Below are 25,632 nucleotides of genomic sequence, written 5' to 3'. Positions count from 1 at the left end.
ATATGTTTCTTCTAGCCTTCGTGTTTGCTAGCCTTAGTTCTGCCTAGCGTCTTTGTTATAACCTGCTTCCACAGTTTGCCTTTATCCTAGCCCTTGTTTTGTGTATATTGTATCCTCGTACTCTCCGTGTCGGCTCTATGACCCTGGACTACTCCAACGACTCTGATTTTGGATTTGCTCCTAATAAATCTCGCTATTCTCCGCACATGCATCCGCCTCCTTACTACTCACCGTTACAGTGCCATTGTAAGACCATGCTCCCCACCCCTATGATGCAAAGCAGCCCTGCTAGCTATCAAGTTTGACTATAAGTAAATAGTAAATAGTGTAATTAGAGCAAGACTAAGATCCCCCTTATTTGATCAAATGATTTTTGAATTTACTTTGTTCAGGAAATAGAATAATGATAACCCACTTCTCTAGGTGATGTGCAATATAATACACACTAATTTATTTGTAATTTAACAATGTATTATTTATTAATTATTTATATTTATGTAAATAATCTACTGCTGACATAGCAACATGACCAGCTCAACATGTCTAATAGTTTGTGCTGTGTTTGCTATGCTGTTGAATGTATCATGGCGTGTCCTTACATAGACTAAACCTGGGATAGTTTTCAATATTCTCCCTTTTGTTTAGAAGAGTAATTTATCTGTGTTCAGGAAACATGCCATAAACCCCTTAGTTAGAATATTGCAAAAAAAAAAAAAGAAAAAAGAATTCATTTCTGTCTATATCATATTATTGCCTTGCACTTGCATATGATTTCCACAAGGTGGCACATGTGGACACGTGTGAAAATGGGCGTCATTAGCTGTGTTGAGTTTCAGCATGAGCACTTCCGGGAAGACCAGTCTCATCTGCTGAGTCACACAGACCTTTCACAGTAGTTAGCCTTTACCACCACACAGCGGAAAAGAGGCATCTCAGTTAAAACACTGAAACTTTACAAAGAGTTAAAAAAAAACTTCTTGTGATCATTTAAGCATTTCGATTCACTGAAGATACTTTTTTTCTCGTTTATCCTACAAATCGGCATGGCCTTTATGTACATAAAAGATGTCCACACAAATATGTAGCTATAACCTATAAAAAGTATATCTAATCTGCCGTATATCAACGTGTCTATTTTAACTCGTGTAGGTTTCAGTGAGCCTCAGAGCTGATGAGGGGGGTGGATTTCTCAGGCACATGTTGAGATCAGTCACATCAGAGGCTGGTATGGGTCCTTTGTTTTTATGCTCATGGCTTTTAGCCAGTGAGTTTCTATCGGAACACGAAAGTTCACCCACGTAAATACAGTAAAAGGTCACCATGCCCCTTGTAATACAGCCTTCCTTTCCCACCAGGTAGGGTAAATGCCCGTAGATGCCTGTCTGCATGTGTCTAAGTATGACTACTAACAATGGCAAAATGATATTTTCAGCTTTTCTTTTATATTACACAAGATCTCAAGTGTTATTCTTCAGTAATAAACACAATAATTTCTGTAGTTACAAAGCTCAAAGTACACTTCAGACTGAGTAATTATCTCCAAAAGAAACCAGTTTTCTTCTGAAATTTTTTCCTGCTGACTGAAACAGCTTGTTGGAATTTGAACCATATTCTTTGTTACATGGTGAAGCAATCATGTAACGCATTGCACATTGCTAACCTACTGGCAAGCTTAGCGCACCTTCAAAACACATAGAAAGTAATGGAGGTTTTTCTGGTTTTGTGGCTAGCCATGTCATTGTTCCAATTATTTTTCTGTGTGCCTGGCACTTCATGGAGGACTGCTTCAAGTGAAAGGGGTGACCAATCAGAGCAGAGTGAGCTAGGTGGCCAATCAGACCAGAGTAAACGAGCTGACCAGAGCAGAGTGAGTGAGGTGACCAATCAGAGCAGAATGAACGAGGTGACCAATCAGAGCAGACTGGGCTCACTGGGGAGGCAATATTAAAAACACATATCAGACAGAGTGAAAAAGTACAGAAGCTCTGAAAGGAAATGTAAAAAAAATAAAATAAAAATGGAAGGGTGTTCTGTCTTCTTCATGAAATATAAACTATACATTTTCTAGCTGTATAGCTGCTTTGAAGGGTAACGTAAATAAATCTTGGCTAACAAATAGCAAGATAACTAGCAAGATAACCACAAGATAACTGAATCACCTTCCTTTTCAAAGCTGGTATAACATGCTATCTGTTAGCCATCCCTACCAGGACGATATGAGGAAAACCTTCACAAAGGAGCTAATGGATAACAGTTAGCATGCTATACTAGCTTCAAAAGGGCGGTGATTCAGTTCAATGGTTTCAGTGAATGTGGGCAATGAAAAATTAAAGCTGGCCATCGTTTAAAGTTAAAAGAGTCAAATGGTTTTGTCTAATATTTTGTTAGAATTGATTATAACTAATAATACTATTGATGAAGTACTTAGCTTAAGTTTAGATAGAAAAAAAACTTTGTTGACTCAAACAAAGTCAAACAAATCTTACATGATTGTAAGATATCATGTATAATAGCTAACCAAAGCAATCTATTTGGTTAGCTAGGCTCAGTAGTTCAAATGCAACCACAGGTCATAAGCACTAGTGAGGTTTCTGCCTAATTCCATATTAACAACTTGCAAAGCAACAACACAGTAGTGAAGCAACTCACTTATTCTCCAGTTTATTCAGATTTGTTAGTTGAACATGGCTTGAAAGATGGCTCATCCAGTCTTGTACTAGACAATGTACTAGATAAGAGTTCAAAGAGAGATTCAGCTTAAAGGTTACCGTTTTAGTTCAGAATTAACTGTGATGCATCATAAAATGGCATTGTTATAGGCTGCTAATAACTATAGTGATGCTGAATTGGAGCAGACAGAAAAATTAGATAGAATCATTCTGATTAAGCAATTAAAACCTGTACCTAAAGTAAAAAGCCTATCGGAGGTTAATAAAGAGCTAAAGATAAAAATGAAGTCCACAGCTGCAGTAAGGACACATTGGTATGAGCTAGTATGCTGTGCCAGGGCAGGTGTAGAATATCTATGAATGAGCAAAGCAGGGTTTTCCGATCCTGCTCTTGGGGACCCTCAACACTACACATTTTAGGTGTCTTTGATTGGACACACACACAGTTTATGTAAGGAAGTACTCTGCTAACAAATTTTAATTAGGTTTGTGAGGTAAGGAAGTCCCAGGAACAGCCAGAGGTAATTGATTGTCCTCAATTACCTGGAGGTAGTGTAAGGGTGTAGTAAATCTACTATATATGAGGGAGCTAGCTTCATTTTTAAGAGCTTTAAAAACAAAAGAACCTTAATCTAAAGCCTGTACTGGACTGGGAGCCGGGGAAGGGAATTGATGTAGGTCTTAAAATGTAAAAATGTGCTTCTATTTTCTGGTGCCTGTTAGCAATCTCATAGCCTCATTCTCTACTAACTGCAAACAAGCAGTTAGTGAAGTTTTATTTAGCCAAATAGAGCTAGTTGCAGTAATCCAGATGTGACAAGATAAATGTATGAATAACGTTTTCCATTAACATTTTCTACCTAATGCATTAACTATATCTGTTATTGTGTTTATTATACATGCCATTTTTGTGTCTCAGAACATAGGGCAAAGTCATTAGTTTCCTCTGTGGCACCACAGGGTTACTCCTCAAATTAAGCTGGTGGCGGCAGGGAAGTAATGCAGCAAGGCAGACACTTCCTGTCTACAGCTGGCTTGGCAAAAACAGCTCTCCAAAAAACAAACAAACAAACAAACAAACAAACAAACTAGGCAGTACAACTTATACAAACAAGCTGTCATTTGACATATGTTAGCTGTTATGATTTTCCATGCTGGTATTCCCATATGCTGTCTATGTGGACTGAAGTATTTGTAAATCCTTTGATGCAGTGCTATAAGAAAGTGGACCAGTTTAGCAGCTACAGTAACATATTGTTTTATGGTAAAACAGACCCTTTTGTCAATTCATTTCTTTGCATAAAAATCTAAAGCTGGTTGGAAATGATCCAGTTACTTGCTCTTGACCATGTTGTAAGCTGGAGATGTGCACTTTAATCCTGAACTTAATGGATCTCAAGGAGAACACAACATGCCATGGTGGCTTGCTTGCTGAGGCTGCTCTGCTGAACTGGTTGGGTGAGTGTACTGCTGGTAAAATTAAACAAGTTTGCTTTGACTAAGTCAAAGAGTAACTTGGTATTGGACAGTCTGGTGGTAGACGTTGTTAGCATGAATTGCTTGGAAGTACTGGCAGTGCCTAAATCAGACCATCTAAACTGAACCGTTATGAATCAGCATCAACTAAAACTGTTAGGCGGCCATTTGAACATAAGGAGCGACTCAGCAAAAAGTAATGACCTGAAACATCTCGTCTTGGTTATCCTACATGGATAGCCAGATTTTCTGAAACACATATTGATCTGATTTTTAAAATATTGGATACTAAGGTCATTTATTAGGAGTACAAGATTGTGTGGAACTGCCAATTGTCTCTTTCTGGAAAAAGTGAAAAATAAGAATGACAACCAAAAGTATGAAAATAACAACATTTCATCATATTAATTGATGCTTTTGCTTTTTGTGTTTTTCTTGTTTGTGGGGTTCCCCCCACCCAACAACCTGCACATTGACTCCAAATGACAATTGGTCATTTGCCTAAATCTGGCACATTTACATAATAACATAATGGTATTGATTACTAAATATATATAAAATAATGAAATAAAATAATCACATAGACTATTTGATTGTTGCAATTTAGAGAATTTTTAGAGAAAGCTAACTGCGGTCTGTCTAGTCATGGCAGATGGAGTCGCTGTCTGCAGATGCCTGTTCAAATTTGGGGATCACACATAAGACCAGTCACATGCTAGAACCACTTCCTCAGCAGGGCAGGGCAGGGCATGGAGATCTTACTTTATTCTGAGCTCAAAAGCTGCTTTGTTACAACAGCTGCTTTGACTTTGACTTTAGCTGTGCTCTCTACACTTCAAGTCTTAAATTCACCTTTAGCAGACTACAGTTTTGCCATGTGTAATAAACACCGCAAGCCTGTTCTGGAAACTAATGTCATTTCAGTTGAATTTAAAGTTTTTGTACTTACTCATGTCCTTCCTGTTTCCTGTGTTGTGTGTTTCAGAAGCCCTGTAGCAGAGAGTGTGCTCCATGGTGTCCCTGTCCTCTTTAAAGATGGACTGTCCTCTCCATTATGCAGAGGACAAGCTTCCTGAGAGGCTAGCATGCACCCAGCTCTGCAATATTGTTATACACATATACCCAATGGTGGACAAACCTAGAGTATGTTTACTCTGTTGGGGTGTGTGCAGTGCTTAATGCCTTTTGTAAACTGTGAAACATTAATATTCATTTATGAGCTTTTATTTGTTTGTATTTTCCTTATAAGCTAGTAGTTATTTTATGGCAAATCATATCACAAAACATTTTCACAATGTATGATGCAAAACCCTGATATTTAATTTTTGATAATATTTAATAATTTATTTTTACATTCCATATATTTTTACAAAAAGAAACTACTTAAGAAGAGGAACAGATAGGATTGGCATAACGGGCTAATATCTCATCAGCTACCTGTTAGTTTTAATTTGTTAATGTGACAGTACTTTTGCTTGTTTATAGGCCCTCTTTAATTATGTTTTAATAAAACGTCTGGAAGTTACATTTCCAGACATACCTGTGAAATCAGCAACAAAAAAAAGAAGCTGTTTGTGATGTAATTGATGATAATTTGCTGAGATATCATCATATAATGCAGCACTGCTATAAGCCCTGGTCAGCTCTGGCTCTGTACTGGGAGCAGGTGTGAAGTGTGGGACCCTTTGTCTCTGATCACCTCCAGTCTGGCAGCGGTCCAGCTTCTTCTGTCTTCTCCCCCAGTGTAGATGTGCTGGCAGACGTTGAGTCAGTCATGACAGAGGTCATTTACATCTGAGCCAATTGATATTTTTGGGGTGGGGGGTGGGGGGGGATTTGGTGTTTGTGTGTTCTGTTCCCGTTAACTTCAGATCAAGCCGCAGTTACTCAGACAGTGACATGCCTGAAGAGGAAACGAGAGGCAAAAATATGTACAGACAAAGAGCCTCACAAAAATGCAATTACACACACACACACAAAGTCGTGTTTTACTATTCTTGTAGGGATCTTCCTTTGACATAATGATCTGTAGATAAATAATACTACACAAATACTTAACCCTAAATACAAGGAGCTCCCCACTAGTTCAGAAATACCAGATGTTCCTATCTTTGGTCCTCATGGAGATATATAAACATGCACACACAATCACACACACTGAGCACACAAACATACAGACAAACAAATGTAGCCCTTCTAAAGAACTCTTGTGCTCATGACAAAGCAAAACTAAGTAATAAAATGCACACACGTTTGCACACTCATATACAAATATACCAATATCAGTCAGAGATATAAAGATAATAACTGTGGCCATTATGATTGCTAATATAACACATACCTAAGTCTCTCTGTCACTCACACACACATACTGTTTACATCTTCAGTCTGTTGTCTTGACTGTGTTTGTGCAGCTTTGTATTGAGGTCCCAAAAGCTGGAGGAGGCAGGCTGTGTGGAGCAGAGTTGGAAGACGTCCCCAGGAATCCTTCCTTGCTGCTCCCGAACACACACACACACACACACACACACACACACACACACACAGAGAGAGAGAGAGCTCTGTCAGAGTCTGAAACTATATCGTGTTATTTTGTCACTAGGGAGTTTCCACTATGCAGTGTACATAAGGAGAAGTTGATCATATGAGAAGCTGTTGGGATTTACTGAATTCAAGGTCTGACCATCTTGAGAGAGTAGCAGGGGGGTTTAAGCAGGGGAACTGTCTCTGTGGTACCCACAGAGATGCATGTACTCACCTCTTACTGATGGATCATGCCTTTAAGCTCTTGAACTCCAGGACTACTCTTCAGTTTTTAACCTTAAGATATATTATTAGAAACCACAATGAATGATTCAGTACCTAAAGTGAAACTAATATAAAAGTTGTGTAGTTACAAGCTTGAGGAACCGAAGTGTGGAACCACGTACAGTTAAAACATGTTAACCTCCCAAACCCCAATACGACTATTTGAAGCAGTAAAGAATGTATTTGCACCCAGCACTCGGCAAACTGAACATCTAGATTTATTTTTGGTATGTTTGGAATACCAAATGGGATGCGGGAAGGGCAAGAATTATGTAACATCTTACTACACAGGAAGCTGGTACCAGCGCCTTCACACTTGTACATCTGAATTATCAGATGAATGTTTAGTCGTGTTGTGAGTTGACTGCAGTTTGAGGACAGTGAGGTTAACATGGATGTTAGCTTTATTTATTTATTTTTTTTCATGTGTTAACAATTCTCTGGTAGTTTAAACATGACTGTAGAATAATTAATGAGTGTAGTTATGTTCTTGATGACTACCCAGATGCAGAAATGCAAATGATAATCCCACATTACCTAACAAGCATTAGAGAAGGTTGAGTCTGTACTAAAGACTTTTGTCATGACGTAATTGTAGCTGCTGTATAGAAACTCATAAAATAAACATAGATATAAACTCTAATATATGAACTGATGCTTAAATTTGTGTAGGCTAATATGTTTGTTGTTTGATGTACATGTGAACCATTAAACAGTTTCTTTGATATTTTAAATGTGACCAGAATTCACATTTTTCTGTTATCCTACCTGTCTTTGCACCTCTGTGGCTAAAGTAGAAGCTCACAGGAGGAAAACTAAAGCTGTATAACAAGCCAGGGCCCCATTGTGGGTAGCTAACAGGAAATCACACACACACACACACACACACACACATATCCACCACGCACGCTCTCACTCACTCACACACATGCACACACATTCAGCTGCTGTAGTTCAGTAGGGGATAACGTAAAAACGTTTCACATCTAAAGACATATTTTTCTTAAACATGAGGTTAATGTTTTGTTTATTCCTCTTTTGGACTTGTCCCGGATCCGAATCTAAGATTCCTACTAGTGAGTTTGATTGCTTGTTATTTTTTATTTTTTGTGTTGCTGCTGTATAGTTCGCAATATTCTATATTCAGTGTTATACTAAATATTCAATGTGCTCTATTGTGATATGTTCCATTTAATTAAAATCAGAAAGAAAAACAATTATTACTTACAGTTATTATTTATAAATCAAATTTGTTTCAATATTTAATGTGGAGATGGGCTAACAGTGAACCACATTTTATGAAAGTGACTTTAAATTATTCCCTCCAAATCTTCCATGTAGATGTCTATACTGTTTGCTTAAGAATAAATACTGAAATGAACACTTCTGGTGTGAACTATAATTAGCTATTTTCACTGGCTGGTAATTTTGAACTACTAAAAAATGTTTTAAAAGTGTAAAAGTTTTCAAAATGATCACTTTTGATTTCTGAAAAAGACTTTAGTCATTGTAGGGCTGTACTGATTGGCCTGACATTTCAAACATAATGTAGCAACATGAACATCTGCCTTGGCATGTTACTCAGATATAAGGTGCCTCATCATAAATCTGGAGTATGTAAACTGCACATGGGATGAGGAAGGGATCCTCCAGGAAAACTACACATTCAGAAGCAGGTAATTAATGTATCTCTGCAGTATGGATAATACATGCCTGCTGGGATGGACATAAAGTGACATAGTTGTGTGTTCGATCTCAGGTTTGAGAAACATGCAGAAAAAGAATGTCCCACATATCTGAAGGCCAACAATGTCAATGTGGGCTGTATCCTGCCATACAGCGAAAAAGACATGCAAAGATTCGAAATCCTGCACGCTTGTGTATTCAGACATGACGGCAGTGTGGTTATAGATTACCACCATAAAATGACAAACATGGGTAAGACAGAGAAAGCAGTTTTTGACGCATAAGAATTTTATATTTTTCTTCGACAAGTTTAACCACTGACACTATTTGTTTCATTTACACAGTTATATTGTTGGACTTGATAGGATTGTGTTAGATTAAGGGCTTGTGACAAGGTTGAGAGGTTCTAGATGCAGCTCACCAGTGACTGACCTATAAATATTAGGGGGGGAAAAGGTTAAATGGTTGAATAAATGTCTTTATGGTCTGAAGAACCACTGACAGGAAGCTGTTCTCTCTGTGTTAATAGTGAAGCTGGACCCTCCATACAACCTCACAGTGAAATTTAGAGACCCAGAGCTCTGGCTGTACTGGAATACCAGCAGCAGGGCCAAGTCATCATGTAAAGAGAGTCAAGTTCGCTACAGGACTAATGGCAAAGAGTGGCGAGTAAGTAGCTCGGCTCAATCAGAGAAAAAAGACTTAGGAGCAGTAGTCCAGCCAAATGTTGTTGAGAACTAAATAAGCATTGGTTTCCAATTCTGTAAGCGTCAACACTTGCTATTTCATTGTTTCTCCTCAGACTCAACACATGAATATTGAGAGGAATTCCTTCAATGTGCCATATCCTAGTAATCGGAGCATGTATGAGTTCCAGGTCAGAGTTCGTATGTCTTCCAACTGTGGCCAGTCGAAAATTTGGAGTGAATGGAGCAATTTGTTGGGCTGGAGCTCCCAAAAGAACACCAATGACACAGGTACCAAACCCACAGTGCATCACATGCAGGTACAGAACCCACAGTGCATCTCACACACAGGTACAGAACCCACAGCGCATCACACACAGATACTGAACCCACAGTGCATCACACACAGATACTGAACCCACAGTGCATCACACACAGATACTGAACCCACAGTGCATCACACATAGGTACAGAACAAACAGTGCATCAGTGCATCACACACATGTACAGAACCCACACTGCGTCACACGCAGGTACAGAGCCAACAATGCATCCCACACAGGTACAAAAGCCACACTATGTCACACCCGGTACAGAAGTGACATTGTGTCACATGCAGGTACAGAAGCCACACTGCATCAAACACAGGTATAAAACCCACAGGGGCATCACACACCAGTACATATGCAGATATAGAACTCACACTGCTTCAGTGCCACAAGTACAGAACCCACAATGCATTAGACACAGGCAGAAAACTGACCCCTCTTCAGAGATATAGGTACAGCACCCACACTGCTTCAGTGATATAGATGTAGAAACCACACTGCATTATACGAAGGTACAGAACCCACACTGCGTTATACATAGTTACAGAACCCACGCTGCGTTATACAGGGTTACAGAACCCACACTGCTTTAAAGACAAAGGTACAGAACCCACACTGCGTTATACATGGGTCAGAGCCCACACTGCTTCATTGACATAGATACAGAACCTCAGTGTGTTTATACATATGTATAGAACTTACCCTGCATTGTACAATACTATATGACATTGGCACTTCTGATTATTACTGCAACTTCCATTGAGAACTCTGAGCAAATTTCAACTGTAGTTTATGCCCTAACACACATTTTCATTCAGTTTATTAATCTTAACTCTCCACCATAAAACTGTATTGAACACTGCAGTATTGCTCTCCAGTAATTCCACTTTGATAAGCATGTCCAGCTGGATCTTTGGATAACCAGGCACAGGTGTTGATGCACTCTATGGGGTCATTTCTGTTCAGTTCCTAGGACCCTCAATTAACTGAAAAAAGCTTCAGTAATTCACTCCCAAATATGAGTAGGAGGATTTTCACTACAATTACACCTTCAAACTGAAAGATGGTAATGCAGTAATTTTTCAATAAGATGTACATGTTGGTATGAACCAGTACATGCATGGCCAAGAGGTGCATGGTGAAATACATTTACAGCATTTAGCTGACGCTTTTATCCAGAGTGACTTACAATTGTGACTGAGTAAAACTTGACCAATTGAGGAGCACAACAGTGGCAACTTAGCAACGGTGGGCAATAGCTTGAACCAGCAACCTTCCGATTACAAGTCAAGTACCATAACCACTGGGCTACCACTGCACTATAAAATAGACAGATTTTTACAACATTCCAATGATTTCAGCCTTATCAACATTCTCATAGTTGAATAACAAATTTGGCATTACCCATCTTCTACTGGCATTATCCATATTCTACTGGTATTATCCATATTCTACTGAATAATTTAAGTGTAGCTGGCTAAAATGAGCAGGTGTTGTGAGATATGGTAAGTCACATGGTTGCAGCACTAGTTATAAAAACACACTCATCAAACATCTATGCATCTGTTTACCATGTACCTTTGAAAAAAAAAAAAGTGTTAACAATATAGGTACTGCAGCAGGTTTAAGTGCCTGCACACTAGTCAACAAACAAGTCACTGGACCGAAGCTTAACAGGATAATTTTTGCTTTCATGTTTCAGACAAACTGGCAACACTGGAATATTTAAAAAAAACAAAGACTAAACAAAACATAGAGGGATTCAGATATGCACATAGTTGCAGACAGACGCTAATGTAAATTTTAAAAGGGTCAAATTAATGTGAAACCTGAACATGTAGAATAACACCAACTCCAAAAAACAAGATAGAGGAGCAGGTAGAACACGTGCAGCACTTCAAATAGAAACTGCTGTAAAGGCCCATAAACATACAATATGTGTATAGTGTTATCAAATGAATGCACTGAACACACAATTTTACAGTAGATTTAAAACTAATAGGCTGAAAAAAATGTTTTTATTATTAATTTTTTTTTTATCAGTAGTCAGCTACTGATAAAATTGCCAAATATTTGGTAGCATGTTGTATATGGTCCAAAGGCAAACTAGAACGGGTGCAAGTGAGGTGTGAGAGACTTAAGGACCCTGCGTTTCCTCTTCCTCCGTTAGTGACGCTGGCCACCTCTATGGCCATGATGACGGTGTACTTCGCAGGAGCGGCTGTGCTCCTCATCACTCTGTCCTGCCTGCTTATGCACAGTGAAAGGTTTGTGCTTCACTGCACTGAGCACTGATCCGAATCGCCCCCAACCATATAGTAACCTCATTTTCATCAAGAGTGTGAAACTCACCAATGCTGTCTTTGTTTATGTTAAAAGTGTAAACCTCACTGTCTCTGTCTTTGGCAGGTTAAGGGTAATTCTTGTTCCTGTAGTACCAAGTCCCAAAAACCTCGGCGATCTTATTGAGAGATATGATGGCAATGTAGAGGTAGTTTTTTCCTGTTTATATCATTTTATAGTTTCTTTTTTTTTTTCTTTGGATTGTTCACCCTCCATCAGATATGCTGCACTTCAGTGACTCTTAATCTGATCCTAGATCAGCCTGCTGATTCTTCTCATTTTTATCTCATTTCTTGCAGAATTGGCTCTGTATCTCCAAAGAACTGCAGGATGGTTTCAAGCCCAACTTCACAGAGCGTCCATGTCCAGTTCGTGAGTACCGCCTGGTGTCTCAGGCCTCCACTCACGGGTCTGACTCTGTCTTGAGCAGCCCAACTCTGGCCCCCGACTACCAGCTCATGCACAGCTACTCTGTCTCCACCCTTCCGGTCTCCAGGGAAACCACACAGGCCCCGCCCCCTGCCACCACCCGTACGGGACAGTAAAACTGCAGCCTGGAGGCATTTAGCAAAAGCACACCACCCATTTAATTTGTAAAACACAGTTCATCAGGACCTACACATGGCCAGACAATGCTTCGTTACAGGACATGTTTGGGCCTGGAGGAACAGTTTTATTTTCATGTGTTTGTGATATTAGACAGTAGGAGAGCTAGAGAGTCACTAACAGTGGAGAGATTCATTATCCATGATCCAATTTTTTATATTTGTAAATGCATACAAATATATTGATATTTTAAGGTGTTTTGTCTAATTTGCAGAATAGAAGCATATCTAGATTTCCTGCTAAGTGAAAGCAAGTGATAAATTTTGAGCTACATTTATTGTCTGTGTGATAATGGTCTTATAGCACTGTGTGTATATCTGCTTGGTATGGCAACCTTATCACACTTATTGACTCGGCTACCTTATTGCATTATTTGTTTGTTTGTTTGTTTGTGTGTGTGTGTGTGTGTGTGTGTGTGTGTGTGTGTGTGTGTGTGTGTGTGTGGGGTGTGTGTGTGTGTGTGTGTGTGTGTGTGTGTGTGTGTGTGTGTGTGTGTGTGTGTGGTGAGTGTTTCCTGTGTGGCACAGCTACCTTATTGCACTGTGTGGGAGAGATGATAAAGATGTACAGTCTGAGTGTTACATTACTATATGATTCAACATGAAAACTTATGTGAAATGTAATGCAATTATAATTCTTTGAAAGTGATGGTTAGTATTTAGAAGTTCAGGAAGATATCTTTCAGTATTCGATATATTTGATTTTTAAAATAGTTCTTTTGTGATTAATCAAAAAAAAATGTAAAAAAAATGAAGCTCTGAAACATTTATACTATAATTGAAAACATCATCTGCGGATTTCATGTTAATGTCTGTACAGATGTTACTAATTGCAAAGTCCTAAAACATGTTTTTATATAATTCTGAACATGCTGATGGACATTACTTTGCCATAAATTATGCATCTTTTCCAACATGCGTATTAATCGGTAATAATTTCGGTGTCACTAAAAAGTTAATATCAGACATCCAATGTTTCAGGTATCCATGATGTTTCACTGAAGGGAAAAAAATGTAAATAAACTATCTAAACTTTCATGCTTCTGAATTACCAGAGTCACAGCAGGAAATGCAGTTAATGCCTGCCATCTACTGGCTAATCATTAATCATTTGACAATAGTAATAATATAGTCATTTTAAATCTGTATGTTAAAATTTGAAGCATCTTAGTAAGTTATTAAATTTTATTCTAAACATTTACCAGTGTCTGTCTGTGTGTGTGTGTGTGTGTGTGTGTGTGTGTGTGTGTATTTGCTGATTATGTGTGCTATTGTGGGAATGAAGCCCTTATCCCTAGCCCAGCTGGTCCTCATATTGTTTTCGAAAGCAGTCACCAGCAGGAAAGAAATCCCAGCAGCGTTCTTGGTACATTTTCCACACGAACGACTCCTGCCACAGGAAACAAGAACCCGCCAAAAACTCAGTTCAGTCTATTCAACACAGATCAACACATCTCAATCTACAGATCACACAACACACGTCTCCAGCTACACATCATACAGCACACGTCTCCAGCTACACATCATACAGCACACGTCTCCAGCTACACATCATACAGCACACGTCTCCAGCTACACATCATACAGCACACGTCTCCAGCTACACATCATACAGCACACGTTTCCAGCTACACAACACACAACCACAAATATTTTGCACATCAAATTATTCATATGTGTGCTGATTTAAGAGGTCTCCAAAGATCGGTAAGAATCACATCGCAAGTTCAATTAATCCCGCTAGCCAATCCCACTCAACCAGAACTCTCTTGGTAACAGTGTTTTTATAGCAGTCTTTGGTCATGAGCAGGGATGAGACTTTTGCATGATACATGTCTGACCTCTGAGCTCCTCACCTGACCTGTGTGCTCAGTCTCATCCTTGTTTATGAGGTACATCAGGAAGAACCTGGAATGGAGACATCAAATACTTACACAGATGAGTCTTTACATGAGTGTGTGTGAGAATGTGTGTGCATCTCTAGAAGGAACGAATTACTCACAAGTAATTGGCCAAGTTGTGTTCCTCTAAAGTGTGGGTCTCAAAACCATGTGGAGTTGTATCGAAGTAATCGCTCCCTATCCCACATATAAAGCATTTGGTCTGGGAAGAGATTCCAGAAGCATTACTTACATGTTGACACTGAACAGTACACTGAATCCATTTTCAACAATTCCAGGAAGGATATCAGGTCCTTAAAGAACCTGTAAATCTGATTAATATTAAGGCACAGGTCCTTGCAGTGATTGGGCCCCTCTGAGATCAGGGGCAGCATTAGCACTGAACCTTTTACCTCCATGTCTTCTTTCACTTGTTCTTGCTGGTCTCTCAGCTCACCAAAAGCATCAATGATCAGACCTTAAGGGGAGGGGAGCAATACTTAATACTATACACACGCAGCATAACACTCTACAGCTTTACAGGCACAGCATAACACTACAGCTTTACAGGCGCTGGTGAACTACACTCTACAGCTTTACAGGCGCTGCGTAACATTCTACAGCTTTACAGGCGCAGCGTAACACTCTACAGCTTTACAGGCGCAGTGTAACACTCTACAGCTTTACAGGTGCAACGTTACACACTACAGATTTACAGGTGCGGCTTAACACTCCACAGCTTTACAGGTGTGGCTTAACACTATATGGCTTAACGCTATATGGCTTTACAGCTGAGGCTTAACACTATATGGCTTTCCAGGTTTCACTTTACACTCTGCAGCTTTACAGTTTCATCTTAACACTACAGATTTATATGTGCCACTTAAACGTATCTCCTTATCCCTTCCTACCACTATTCTGTAATTTCAGTTGTGCCCTGCAACTTCCTTTGCATTGTTCAATCATTATTATCCAAAATGAAATGAAACAAAAAGGGCCTAAGTAAGTGAACGATGTCTCGACCTGAATGATGTGAATGAGAGAATGAGGTCTTATCCTGCATGATGTGAATGAGTGAATGAACACTTACCCTGGGTGATGTGAATGACTGAATGCAGTCTCACCCTGGATGATGCAAATAAGTGAATGAAGTCTCACCCTGGGTGATGCGAATGAGTGAATGACCCCTTACCCTGGGTGATGTGAATGCAGTCTCACCCTGGGTGATGTGAATGCAGTCTCACCCTGGGTGATGTGAATGAGTGAATGCAGTCTCACCCTGGGTGATGTGAATGAGTGAATGCAGTCTCACCCTGGATGATGCGAATGAGTGAATGCAGTCTCACCCTGGATGATGGCCAGCAGAATGACGATGACAAAGAAGAAGAAGGTGATGTCAAAGACGACCCGATAGAGCTCATACTCATCACCTGCTGGATCCTCAATCTCATCACCAATCCCTCCACCAGCTCGCACTCCCACATACATGTGAAACAAATAGCACTAAGCCCCAAAACAAATGAGAGACGTTCAGAATCTTGTAATAAACAGCAAAATAAAACAATGATCAATAAACATGTAAATACATTTTTTGGCTGATTTCAAGATGGAATTCGATTCAGTTTGGCATGAGGCATTGTATACTAATGTTTTACAAAATGGTGTAGGGAGTAAAATCTATAACATTATTAAATTGATGTATTGTTAAACAATATTGATATACCCATTTCAATCTGGTGCAAATTGTTATTATTTGATAGTCTAATATAGCCTATGCATTCTTTGGAAGTGAGGTACAGGGTGACTCAGTCATAATACTACACCAGACGGTAGTGATGTATGGGGTCATTCTGCACAATCTGCCCTCCATTAAACACCACACACTTTCGGATTATACACACAAAACCCGAGTCCCGATTCTCAAAACCTTGGGGGAGTTTCTCACAAACCTACAGCCCTTGACTTGCTCACTGGGGCCTTGGCCTCAGACATGTGTAATGCTGCTTTGTGACAACAGCTGTTGTAAAAGGTCCTATATAAATCAATTCGACTTACTTTAATCACTTACATCTTCTATTAAAAACCAAAATCTAAGCCAATATTTCAATTCTGTGAGAAGAGGACAGGGGACAGGGCTGATGGCGTGTGAAGTGGTCAGACCCTCTGAAGCCTGGGCTCTCTGCCGCTGCGAGTTGATGCAATGCAGTGTCTCATGTGACCACTGTGTTGTCTCACCGTCATCATGTCATCGCATTTCATGTCTGGCTCGTCCTCGTCCTCGCTCTTGTTGTAGAACTTGCGGAAGAAGTTGAAGGCCACCACAGTGTAGAGGTACACCACCACTGCCAGCAAGCCCACCGTCATCATCAGCTGCCACGCGTGCGTGCACACACACACACACACACACACACACACACACACACACGCACACACGCACACACACGCACGCACACACACGCACGCACGCACACGCACACGCACGTACATACACACACGTACAAGCCCACATATGTGCACAACCATGCAGGCATGCATGTACATACACACACACACACACACACACACACACACACACACACACACACGCACGCACGCATCCACGCACACGCACACACACGTACATACACACACGTACAAGCCCACATATGTGCACAACCATGCAGGCATGCATGTACATACACACACACACACACACACACACACACACACACACACACACACACACACAGGAATAAACCGCTGAACATTACATCAAGTATCCAACATTATAAAAAGACAGGGAGTGTTGTGGTTGGCAGTGGGCTGTTTCCTGCACAGATCAGTGTGTTATACCTGTTTCCCATTGTGTGTGACAGAAGACAGAATGGTGCGTAGCGTCTTCACACCCATGGCAATGTCCAGCAGGTGACATGCAAAGAAGAAACGGTTGTAGTGGCCAAGCAGAGACATCACAGTGTACCAGACCAGGTAGAGGAAAGTCTAGAGGACCAAGCATAGGCTGCATTAGCACATGCTTCCTGTACGGACTTCCTGAACCACAAACACGTCTGCTAGAGGAAGAGGCCAAGGGCCTGAGTAGTACAGCACAGCTAGGTTACACAAGGACAGTAACAGTGTGATACTCCATCATTCTTACATTGTCTGTGAATACAACTCCAAATTTCCAGATCTGATATTTGATATCGATTGCTGTGATCCTGAAACAGTGAAAAGAAGAAGATAAATATTTGATGCATATCATCCAGTAGTGGCAGATACAAGATTAGTAACAAAGTTATCAGAGAAGACACACTGTAATAATCAAGAGATTTTCTAGTTCTAATTTAAAGGATCAGTATGTAAAAAGCAGCAGCTGTGCATGGTACATTGTAGATGTGAACATTTTCCACTAGGGGGGCGATACCAGGCCAATAGGGAGTTGTCCGGTTCCTCCGTTTTCTTATAGTTCTGCTGTTTGCTAAAATCCAGTGAGGCCACATCCATTCCCAGTAACTCAGCAATCCTCTCTCGACCGTAAATGTCACCATATTTATCCAGGACCTGGCAAACAGCAGCACCAGTATTTCAAATGTGCGGAGCTCTGAAGATTAGATCTGATCCTGCTCGTATGTGCTACGTTATATACCATCCTAGAGTGATCATATATTACATACCATCCTATCCCTACAACCTATGTTATACGTGAGCTGGCTCCTATAATCTTAGATATATACTACCCTAGCCCTGTAATCTGTACAATCCAGTTTCATAATCTGTGATATAATCCTACAATGTGTTTTCCATGGTACTTTATCTCACTCACCTTTCGTTTGACAAACTTATCCCAGTAGTTGTTTGGGTAGGATCTAAAGTACAGAAAACTGTATTATACTATACAATTTAAAATTATAGTTTATATATATATATATATATATATATATATATATATATATATATATATATATATATATATATATATATATATATATATATATTATAAGGTTGGTGTATGTGTGTGTGTGTGTGTGTGTGTGAGAGAGAGAGAGAGAGAGAGAGAGAGAGCTCTGTGTAAGAGTGTGTAAGCTCACGGGGTGTTTAGCACCAGTCTGTCCCATTGCCCTTTGATATCATCATCTTCAGGCTGTTCGGTGATGTAAAGTCCAGCAAACTCCAGCTTCCTTGCCAGCTCTTTCTCCCTCTTAAAGATCACCAAGGGGATCTACCACACACACACATGCGCACACACACAGAAAAACATTTACATTTATGGCTCATTTAGCTGGCACTTTTATCCAAAGCAACTTACACTTATGACTGAGTACAACTCAAGCAAAAGGCTTTGCTCAGGGGCCCAACAGTGGCAGCTTGGCGGTGGTGGGGCTTGTATTGGCAACCTTCTGATTACAAGTCAAGCACCTTAACCACTGTGCTAGCACTGCCCCTCACAAGCATGCAGAAAAACACATGCATGTGTACATTTTAGGGCATACAGATCTATGTGCTTTCCAAGCTATTTGGAATGGTTCATAAAAACCACAAATATTTTGGCGTAGTGGAGTGTGTTTAAGAGTGCTTGAGAGTAGCATAATGTGGTAAGGGGAGTGTAGCATGTGTGTGCTTCAGAGGACTGTAATGTCCTTTAGAGGACTGGGACTGTAGTGTCCTTAAGAGGAGTGTACTACAGTTTTTAGGAGTGGTTTAGTGTGCTTTATAGGAGTGTAGAGTGCTTCAGAGGGGTATAGTGTGCTTTAAAGGAGTGTAGTGTGCTTCAGAGGGGTATAATGTGCTTTAAAGGAGTGTAGTGTGCTTCAGCGGGGTGTAGTGTAATTAGGTTAAACCTTGAGGCAGTAGTAGCCAATAATACAGATAAAGGAGATGATGGTGTGGATCACAGACAGGAAGACTAGAGTTGGCTGCATGTAGCCGGTACTCTCCTCCAGAAAGTAATACACAGGGCCTTCCTCATCATTTTCATCACCACCAACATCTGCTGCTCCAAGCCCATCCATGTCTTCTCCATTGCTGTCAAAAGAACCATCAAACACCCCAGAGCCCTGAAACTCATCATCTCCTGGAGGGCTGTCCGACACCTGAGGAAAGCCAGAGGCATGGGCTCTAATTTACACTTCCCTTACGACAGTCTACATAATGTATTTAACACTGTACAGACAAATGTTTGTATTCACACTACGATGTGGAGTTATTTTCAAATTTACATCTGGAGATGAAGGATTTGTAACATGGAAACAAAATAAACCAGTTAGTGAAGGTTCTAAAAAACATCACAGACCCTATAGAAAAGCAGAATGAAGTTGAGAGCAAAAGCCAGAAACAAGGCCAGAAACCGAAGGTTGTAGAAGTTACGAGACAGATAGTTCTGTGGATGACAAAAAAAGAAACCAAATAAACCAAAGGCAAAATTAAAAGCTAAAACCCAAGAACAGAACTCAGAGTCTGAATTTTGTATTGCTCCAACCATGAACTTATTTCTTTGAATGTCCAGCTCGTTCCAGAGGTCAAATCTTGCTTTCATGGCTGGTTTCTTCTCTTTCTTTTCCTTCTTAGCCTTGCTGGCTTTCACCACCTGCTCCTTCTCCTGGGGCTCCTCAACCTTCACCTCACTCTCCTTTTCCGCCTTCTCAACATTTTCAGTGCTGACGGAGCAAGAACAACCAAAGCATGAGCAAAACTATTTGCTTAATCTTTTGCCTCATTATGCTACAAAACCAGTGTATAGTGCTGATTATGCAGAGGAACTTAAATAGACTGACAGAGCCTTTCCTGCTCTTAGAGAATTAGTGTCCCACAAGCTTGGCTCTCAGCCCTGGTGTTAATACATCTCATCCAGCTAATAACATTACTGGAGCAACTGACATGTTAGATGGGACAAAATTCTATAGCACGTTTACGGATGAGAGTTGTAAAGCAGAAGCGCACACACTGCAGGTGTGAAGATCCACTCACTCGGCCTTCTCTGGTTCAGGAGGAGCCACATCTACAGTAGCCTTCTCAGCTCCTGCCTCTTCTGGCTGCTAGAATGCATGCATTATTGCACACACAGTTAGAGAATTGTCACACACACACACACACACACACACACACACACACACACACACTAATGAAGGACATTTGAGTCTGGCAGTTCAGTCTGGTTTAGAACAGACCTTCAGCAGAACTGGCTAAAAAACAACCTGACTCATAACAATTAAAAACTCCTCAGGGTCTTCTCTGGTATGATTTACAACATATGATTTAAATCCATGGCCAAAAACATTATTTTCATCCTAAGGCACAAGGTCAAGTTTTATCTAAGACTTTCAAAGGTTTAGTTGACCTAGTGCTTGCATCCAAAGCAATCAACAACAGATAAGCCTACAGATCACTATCCAGCACTGCTGTATACTGCTGTGAGGAAGTACAGCATATATAGCCCAGTCCCCCCATAATGTCATACCATTTTCCTCTTGGTTAGAGGAGATCCTTCTGGAGTTGGGGGATCCACTGGAGTAGTGTCTCCCATATCTCCCAGACCACCAGGGGTATCGATCCCAGGGATTTTGCCCACATCTTGCTCTGTGCTGTCCTCGTCCTCTTCCTCCCCTCCCGTTGCCTCCATGGGATCCGACACTCCTCCAGCATCCAGCTCCTCACCACCCCCTGATTCTCCAGGCAGGTCTCCGTGCACCTCATCCTGGGTGGGGTCAGGCATGCTGGCCAGGATCTCAGTCACAGTGATGTTCTTGGCCCCCTCCACTAAACCTCCTCCAAACAGAGTATGCCACATGAGCAGGAAGAAACCCTTACACACACTGTAAATGAAGTGGAAAATTCCCAACAGGATTGTCCAGAGGAAGACAGCAATGCCCACAGTGATCTCTTTTAAGGTCATCTTCCGGAGCCTGCGATACTGCCTGCGCAGGTTACGGAAGGTGAACATTTCCAGGAAGCTGAACATGCTGTTCAGGAAGTCAGCAAAGGCCGAGCTGGATTCTGGTTGGCTGTTTTCCACGCCTCCCTCTTCGTCTGCCCTTTGTCCTCCTCCCTCCCCTCCTTCGTCTCCTTCCTCATCATCCTCCTCTTTCTCTTCCTCTTCCTGCTCTGAGATCTCAGAGGCGATCTTCATCTCAAAGATGGTGTCCTCACAAAAGTTCACAAAGAGCTCCATTTTTTCTGACTCGCCGCCTTCGTTGACAACATCAAAGATGAACTGCCGCTTGGACTCACGGACCTGAGGCATCTCCCACTGTCGGCGGTTCACCTCGCTGATCTCGAAGTAGATTCGCTCAATCTTCCTGCTCATTCCCATGATCTCGATGCGGCCCAGGAATGGTCGGAAGTAGTTCAGGACACTCTCCGCCTGTCCCAGGAAGTTTTGCAGCCGCATATCATGAGGTACATGCTCAGAGAGGTTTGTTAGCAGCACAGCAATGTTAAAGCCAATGTCCTTGGCTGGCTCCTGGAAACGGTTGGCAAACTCCTCATAGTTGATCATCTCATTCTCGTCTGCCTCAGAGCAGGACAGCAGGAACTGGATCTCTGAGGGGGTGTACTGCTTCTGGGTGTCCATGGCCTTTTGGAAGTCCTTCTTGGAGATCAGACCTCTGGGGTCAGTCACATAGTCACGGAATGCACCAGAGGCAACAATATCTTTTAGTTTGAGGAACATGTCAAAGAACTTGAGGATCATCTCAACATTGCTGGAAGACTCCACCAGCATATCTACCATCTGACGAGCTATTGTGCCATTCACAACATTACCTGGGGAACACATACCAGCAAAAAGATTATAAGGAATCCCAAAGTACAAATAACTGGCTTCATCAAATACCTGGATTGAGATTTATCCTGTGTTTAGACTACAATATAATTTATTGGTTATTTTTCAACATGCAAAATGAATCTATTCATCATCTAAAATCCTAAATTCAAAACTAAATCTACATAGTAATGGTGACTATTAGAATCCAAATCAGTCTTAACACCAGTAAATCAGATCACCCTTCACACTGGGGGTATTCTGTCTCTTAGCAGAAGCCCTGCTTTGACCGTGTTGATACTGACCCTCCAACAGAGAGAGCAGCATAACCACCATGTCTTTCTGCAGGTCCAAGAGTTCTTTCAGCAAGTCAATCTGACTCGAATCCTGACACAACACAAATGGAAAATTACTTTTACCTGCACTAACCAAGAGGAGGATTTGTATTAATCAATTGAATTACTTCAGAACCAAAAAAATGTCACATTCCAAAGGATTTATGTAGGGAATGTAAGAAAAGTTTAGTTAATAAGTAATTTAATAAAGGCAATTAAGTTCATTGCTTTTCTTTCATTCATCTAAGGAGCAGCTAATCAAAAGTCACTATAATTAGCACTTTTACTGAATGTGCTGGGTTATATGTATTACATAGAAAGCACTACATTTGGCACCAGATTTGTGTTTTTAAAAACACATTAGCTATCTACAAATATACAGAATCATACATTTACAGCATTAAACAGGCACTGTTCATTCTTTTTAAAAATAAATATGTACAACAGTATGTTCGTTCCATGGTAATCAAACCCATGATCTGCTCTACCTGGTGATCCACAAAACAAGATACAAAAAACATATTACTTAATAAGAAATATCCTTGTATACACCAATCAACCATAACCTGCCGAATATATAGTATAGGTCTTGATTCTGCCCCCTGCCAGGATGTCACAATACTTCTGAAGGTCTCCTCTGGTGTCTGGCACTTGTTAGCAGCAGAGCCTGTAAGTCTGCACCAATGTTTAGGTAGGTGGTACATGTCATAACATCCACATAAATGCTAGAACCTAGGTTTTCCCAGTCAAACATTGCCCAGAGCATCACACTCCCACCAACAGCTTCCCATAACTTATCCGGGTGCCATCGCTTCTTCAGGTAAACAGTGCAGTCAGCATAGGCACTCTAACCGATCTGCACCGACAGGAAGTAAACTGTGATGCACTGCGTGTTCTCACCAAGTCATCTACCCATCACAGTCTGGCCTTGGTCAGATTTACTCGGATATTTATGCTCGTCCATTTCTCCAGCTTCCAAACATCAATTTCAAGAACAGACTGTTCACTTCCTGCCTAATATATCCCACCCCTTGACAGGTGCCACTGTAATAAGATAATCAATGTTATACACGTCACCTCTCAGTGGTTTTAATGTTGTGGGTGAATGGTGTATACTTTTAGATAGGTTAGCCATGTAAGAGTCATTTCTATTGCTGTGTGTGCACAGCACTGCTGTACAGGTATAAATGACCTGATGTGGTGTTGCACACCTGGGCCAGTTTCATCATCATATGAGCAAAGACATGTAGGAAGCCCACTATAGCGTCCCAGAGTCTGCTGTGGGCCAGTGACTGCTGGTTACCTGTGCAGGGGCCCTGGGGAAAAGAGACACAGTTACATGCACAACTAAACAATTCACTCAGTGCTATCAGACAATCACTCAAAGGTGTTGGTTCATTGGTTTGCTCATTTGTTTTTGCTTGTTTGTTTTTGCTTGCTTGTTTGCTTAATAAAATTAACTGCCCAAAATTGTATGAAGACGTCAGAGTGGGAAGTAGAAACCACTGTGGCTTTAATGAACAATATGCTTAATGGAAAAACTAGGATTTAAATAAGTAAATTAGTAAATTATTTAAAACAAAGTAAATGATTCCTGTGAATGTGTTTCATCAAGTGCACCATTAGATATATTGTTGTATAAATCACTAATAGCTCAGCTTTACCTGGATGTATTCTGTCAGGGAGTTGAACACCTGCTTGGCTACAGTCATGGCCTTGGAGAAGTTCCTCTTACCAGGCTCGTCTATGATCTCTTTGCCAGAATAATACCAGTAGAAATCGCTGATGGATTCCTGAACATAAATAATCAGGGATTCATGTTTTAACTTCCCTCAAATATGACAGTCTGAAGTTTTGTGTCTAATTTGTTGGACTTGTGGTAGGGGAGGGGGGGTCCCTGCTATGTACTGGACAAATTTCACCTATTCCACTGTTTGCACACACATTTGACTTTACTCCACACATACTACAAAAGTGCATTTGTAAAGGGCTAAACGTGTGAACCTGTAGCCGCAGCAGGTAGTCTACGGTGCAGATGATGATGTTGATGGTGGTTGTGCTTCCAATCTGGGTTCTCAGGTAGTTCTGGAAGTCTGTAGAAACAGAACCCTGAGTCACACAGCAGAGAATTCTGGGACATGACCACATTAGTCTCATTGTTACCCTATTCCTCTCAGAGCTGCCAAAACTGGACCAGCTCTGGGATACAATAGGTGCCAATTAAATCTAGTCAGCTAAGTCTTAGGCCTAGACCACACTAAAATAGGTAAAGTGGAAAATGCATCTGTTTTACCCATTCAGCTACACTAAAATGGAATTTTCCACCACTGAAAACACATCTTTTCAAATCCGCTCTCCAAAGTGGGTAATCCATAAAACAGCTTTGGCAGTGTCGTGTGGATAAGGGAAAAACGTAGCTTCTAGAAAAAGGCTGGATGGCAGAAACAATAAATGTGTGAATGTGGAGGGCATTTGTAAAAATGTGAGAGCATTAGTGCACTGTGGTGTGATGGAGCAGGGTGTCACCCACCATTATTATGGCCCTCGCACACCAACTGCAAGAAGCGGAACAGGTCACAGGTGAACTCGTCGTCTGCCATTACTTTCTCACCTAAAGCAGGACGAGGGCAGCGAGAGCCTGTCAGACTCAGCATTTAAACACCTCAGCCAGACTTGCTGAGAGAGTGTCTACAGCGAGACAGTAACAGGATCTGATAAAGTGAGTTTCTACAGCGAGGCAGTAACACAGTGCGACTGAAAGAGAGAGAAACGTATAGGCAGAGACTGACAGAGAGAACAAGTATTCAACTGCCACTGTATGAGTATGTGAGCCAATCTGTGCCCCAATTCTGTGTTAGTATAGCCTGAATCTTAATGACTCTACAGAGCCCTAGGCAGCCGCAGGCTGAGGGAAGCAGAGAGAACTAGAACAGCTCATCCAGAAGCATGCTAACATGCTAACAGCCTACTGATCCATTCTCTGTTAGCCTGTTTGCCTTGTTCTGGATGACTCTCCCTCTTTTTACACAGCAGGAACAAAAAAGAACATAGTAACAATAGCACACAGGACAACTCACACA

General features: G+C 40.9%; 2 protein-coding genes across 3 annotated transcripts in view; one reads left to right on the top strand and one right to left on the bottom strand.

The window, feature by feature from the left end:
• The first annotated feature begins 7,847 nt into the window (after positions 1 to 7,847).
• On the top strand, positions 7,848 to 13,801 carry il2rga (interleukin 2 receptor, gamma a). 2 transcript variants are annotated; one of them, XM_027006930.2, is made up of 9 exons: positions 7,848 to 8,029; positions 8,539 to 8,629; positions 8,713 to 8,891; positions 9,169 to 9,308; positions 9,442 to 9,616; positions 11,825 to 11,921; positions 12,064 to 12,145; positions 12,297 to 12,369; positions 13,131 to 13,801. In XM_027006930.2, the coding sequence occupies exons 1-9, from the start codon at positions 7,963 to 7,965 to the stop codon at positions 13,205 to 13,207; spliced, it is 981 nt and encodes a 326-aa protein (XP_026862731.2). In that variant the 5' UTR covers positions 7,848 to 7,962; the 3' UTR covers positions 13,208 to 13,801. The 2 variants fall into 2 exon arrangements, with proteins under 2 accessions (XP_026862731.2, XP_026862722.2); XM_027006921.2 differs by lacking the exon at positions 13,131 to 13,801 and having other exon boundaries at positions 7,849 to 8,029; positions 12,297 to 13,041.
• Positions 13,802 to 13,884: 83 nt separating this feature from the next.
• Positions 13,885 to 25,632, bottom strand: part of ryr1a (ryanodine receptor 1a (skeletal)) — a 61,098-nt gene continuing 49,350 nt past the window's right edge. The window contains 21 exon segments of the mRNA XM_027006938.2: positions 13,885 to 13,992; positions 14,459 to 14,510; positions 14,605 to 14,705; positions 14,896 to 14,960; positions 15,829 to 15,985; positions 16,718 to 16,852; positions 17,315 to 17,461; positions 17,619 to 17,679; positions 17,886 to 18,022; positions 18,285 to 18,327; positions 18,550 to 18,680; positions 19,300 to 19,551; positions 19,752 to 19,838; positions 19,938 to 20,115; positions 20,426 to 20,493; positions 20,916 to 22,219; positions 22,523 to 22,604; positions 23,764 to 23,868; positions 24,217 to 24,345; positions 24,557 to 24,645; positions 25,083 to 25,163. Coding sequence (XP_026862739.2) covers positions 13,897 to 13,992; positions 14,459 to 14,510; positions 14,605 to 14,705; positions 14,896 to 14,960; positions 15,829 to 15,985; positions 16,718 to 16,852; positions 17,315 to 17,461; positions 17,619 to 17,679; positions 17,886 to 18,022; positions 18,285 to 18,327; positions 18,550 to 18,680; positions 19,300 to 19,551; positions 19,752 to 19,838; positions 19,938 to 20,115; positions 20,426 to 20,493; positions 20,916 to 22,219; positions 22,523 to 22,604; positions 23,764 to 23,868; positions 24,217 to 24,345; positions 24,557 to 24,645; positions 25,083 to 25,163 — 3,500 coding nt within the window. The 3' untranslated portion in view covers positions 13,885 to 13,896.

This window comes from Electrophorus electricus, chromosome 17, assembly GCF_013358815.1.
Source record: "Electrophorus electricus isolate fEleEle1 chromosome 17, fEleEle1.pri, whole genome shotgun sequence".
NCBI classification, from domain to species: domain Eukaryota; kingdom Metazoa; phylum Chordata; class Actinopteri; order Gymnotiformes; family Gymnotidae; genus Electrophorus; species Electrophorus electricus.
Note: the sequence above shows the minus strand (reverse complement) of the source record. Positions and strands in the feature narration are given on the sequence as shown.

What these genes read in the sequence shown, in the direction of transcription:
- il2rga (XM_027006921.2), top strand. Translation starts at nt 7,963, where the DNA reads ATGAGGTTAATGTTTTGTTTATTCCTCTTTTGGACTTGTCCCGGATCC. An exon ending in AACTACACATTCAGAAGCAG is followed by an intron (nt 8,630 to 8,712) that starts GTAATTAATGTA and finishes GTTCGATCTCAG; the next exon opens with GTTTGAGAAACATGCAGAAA. An exon ending in CTGCTTATGCACAGTGAAAG is followed by an intron (nt 11,922 to 12,063) that starts GTTTGTGCTTCA and finishes TGTCTTTGGCAG; the next exon opens with GTTAAGGGTAATTCTTGTTC.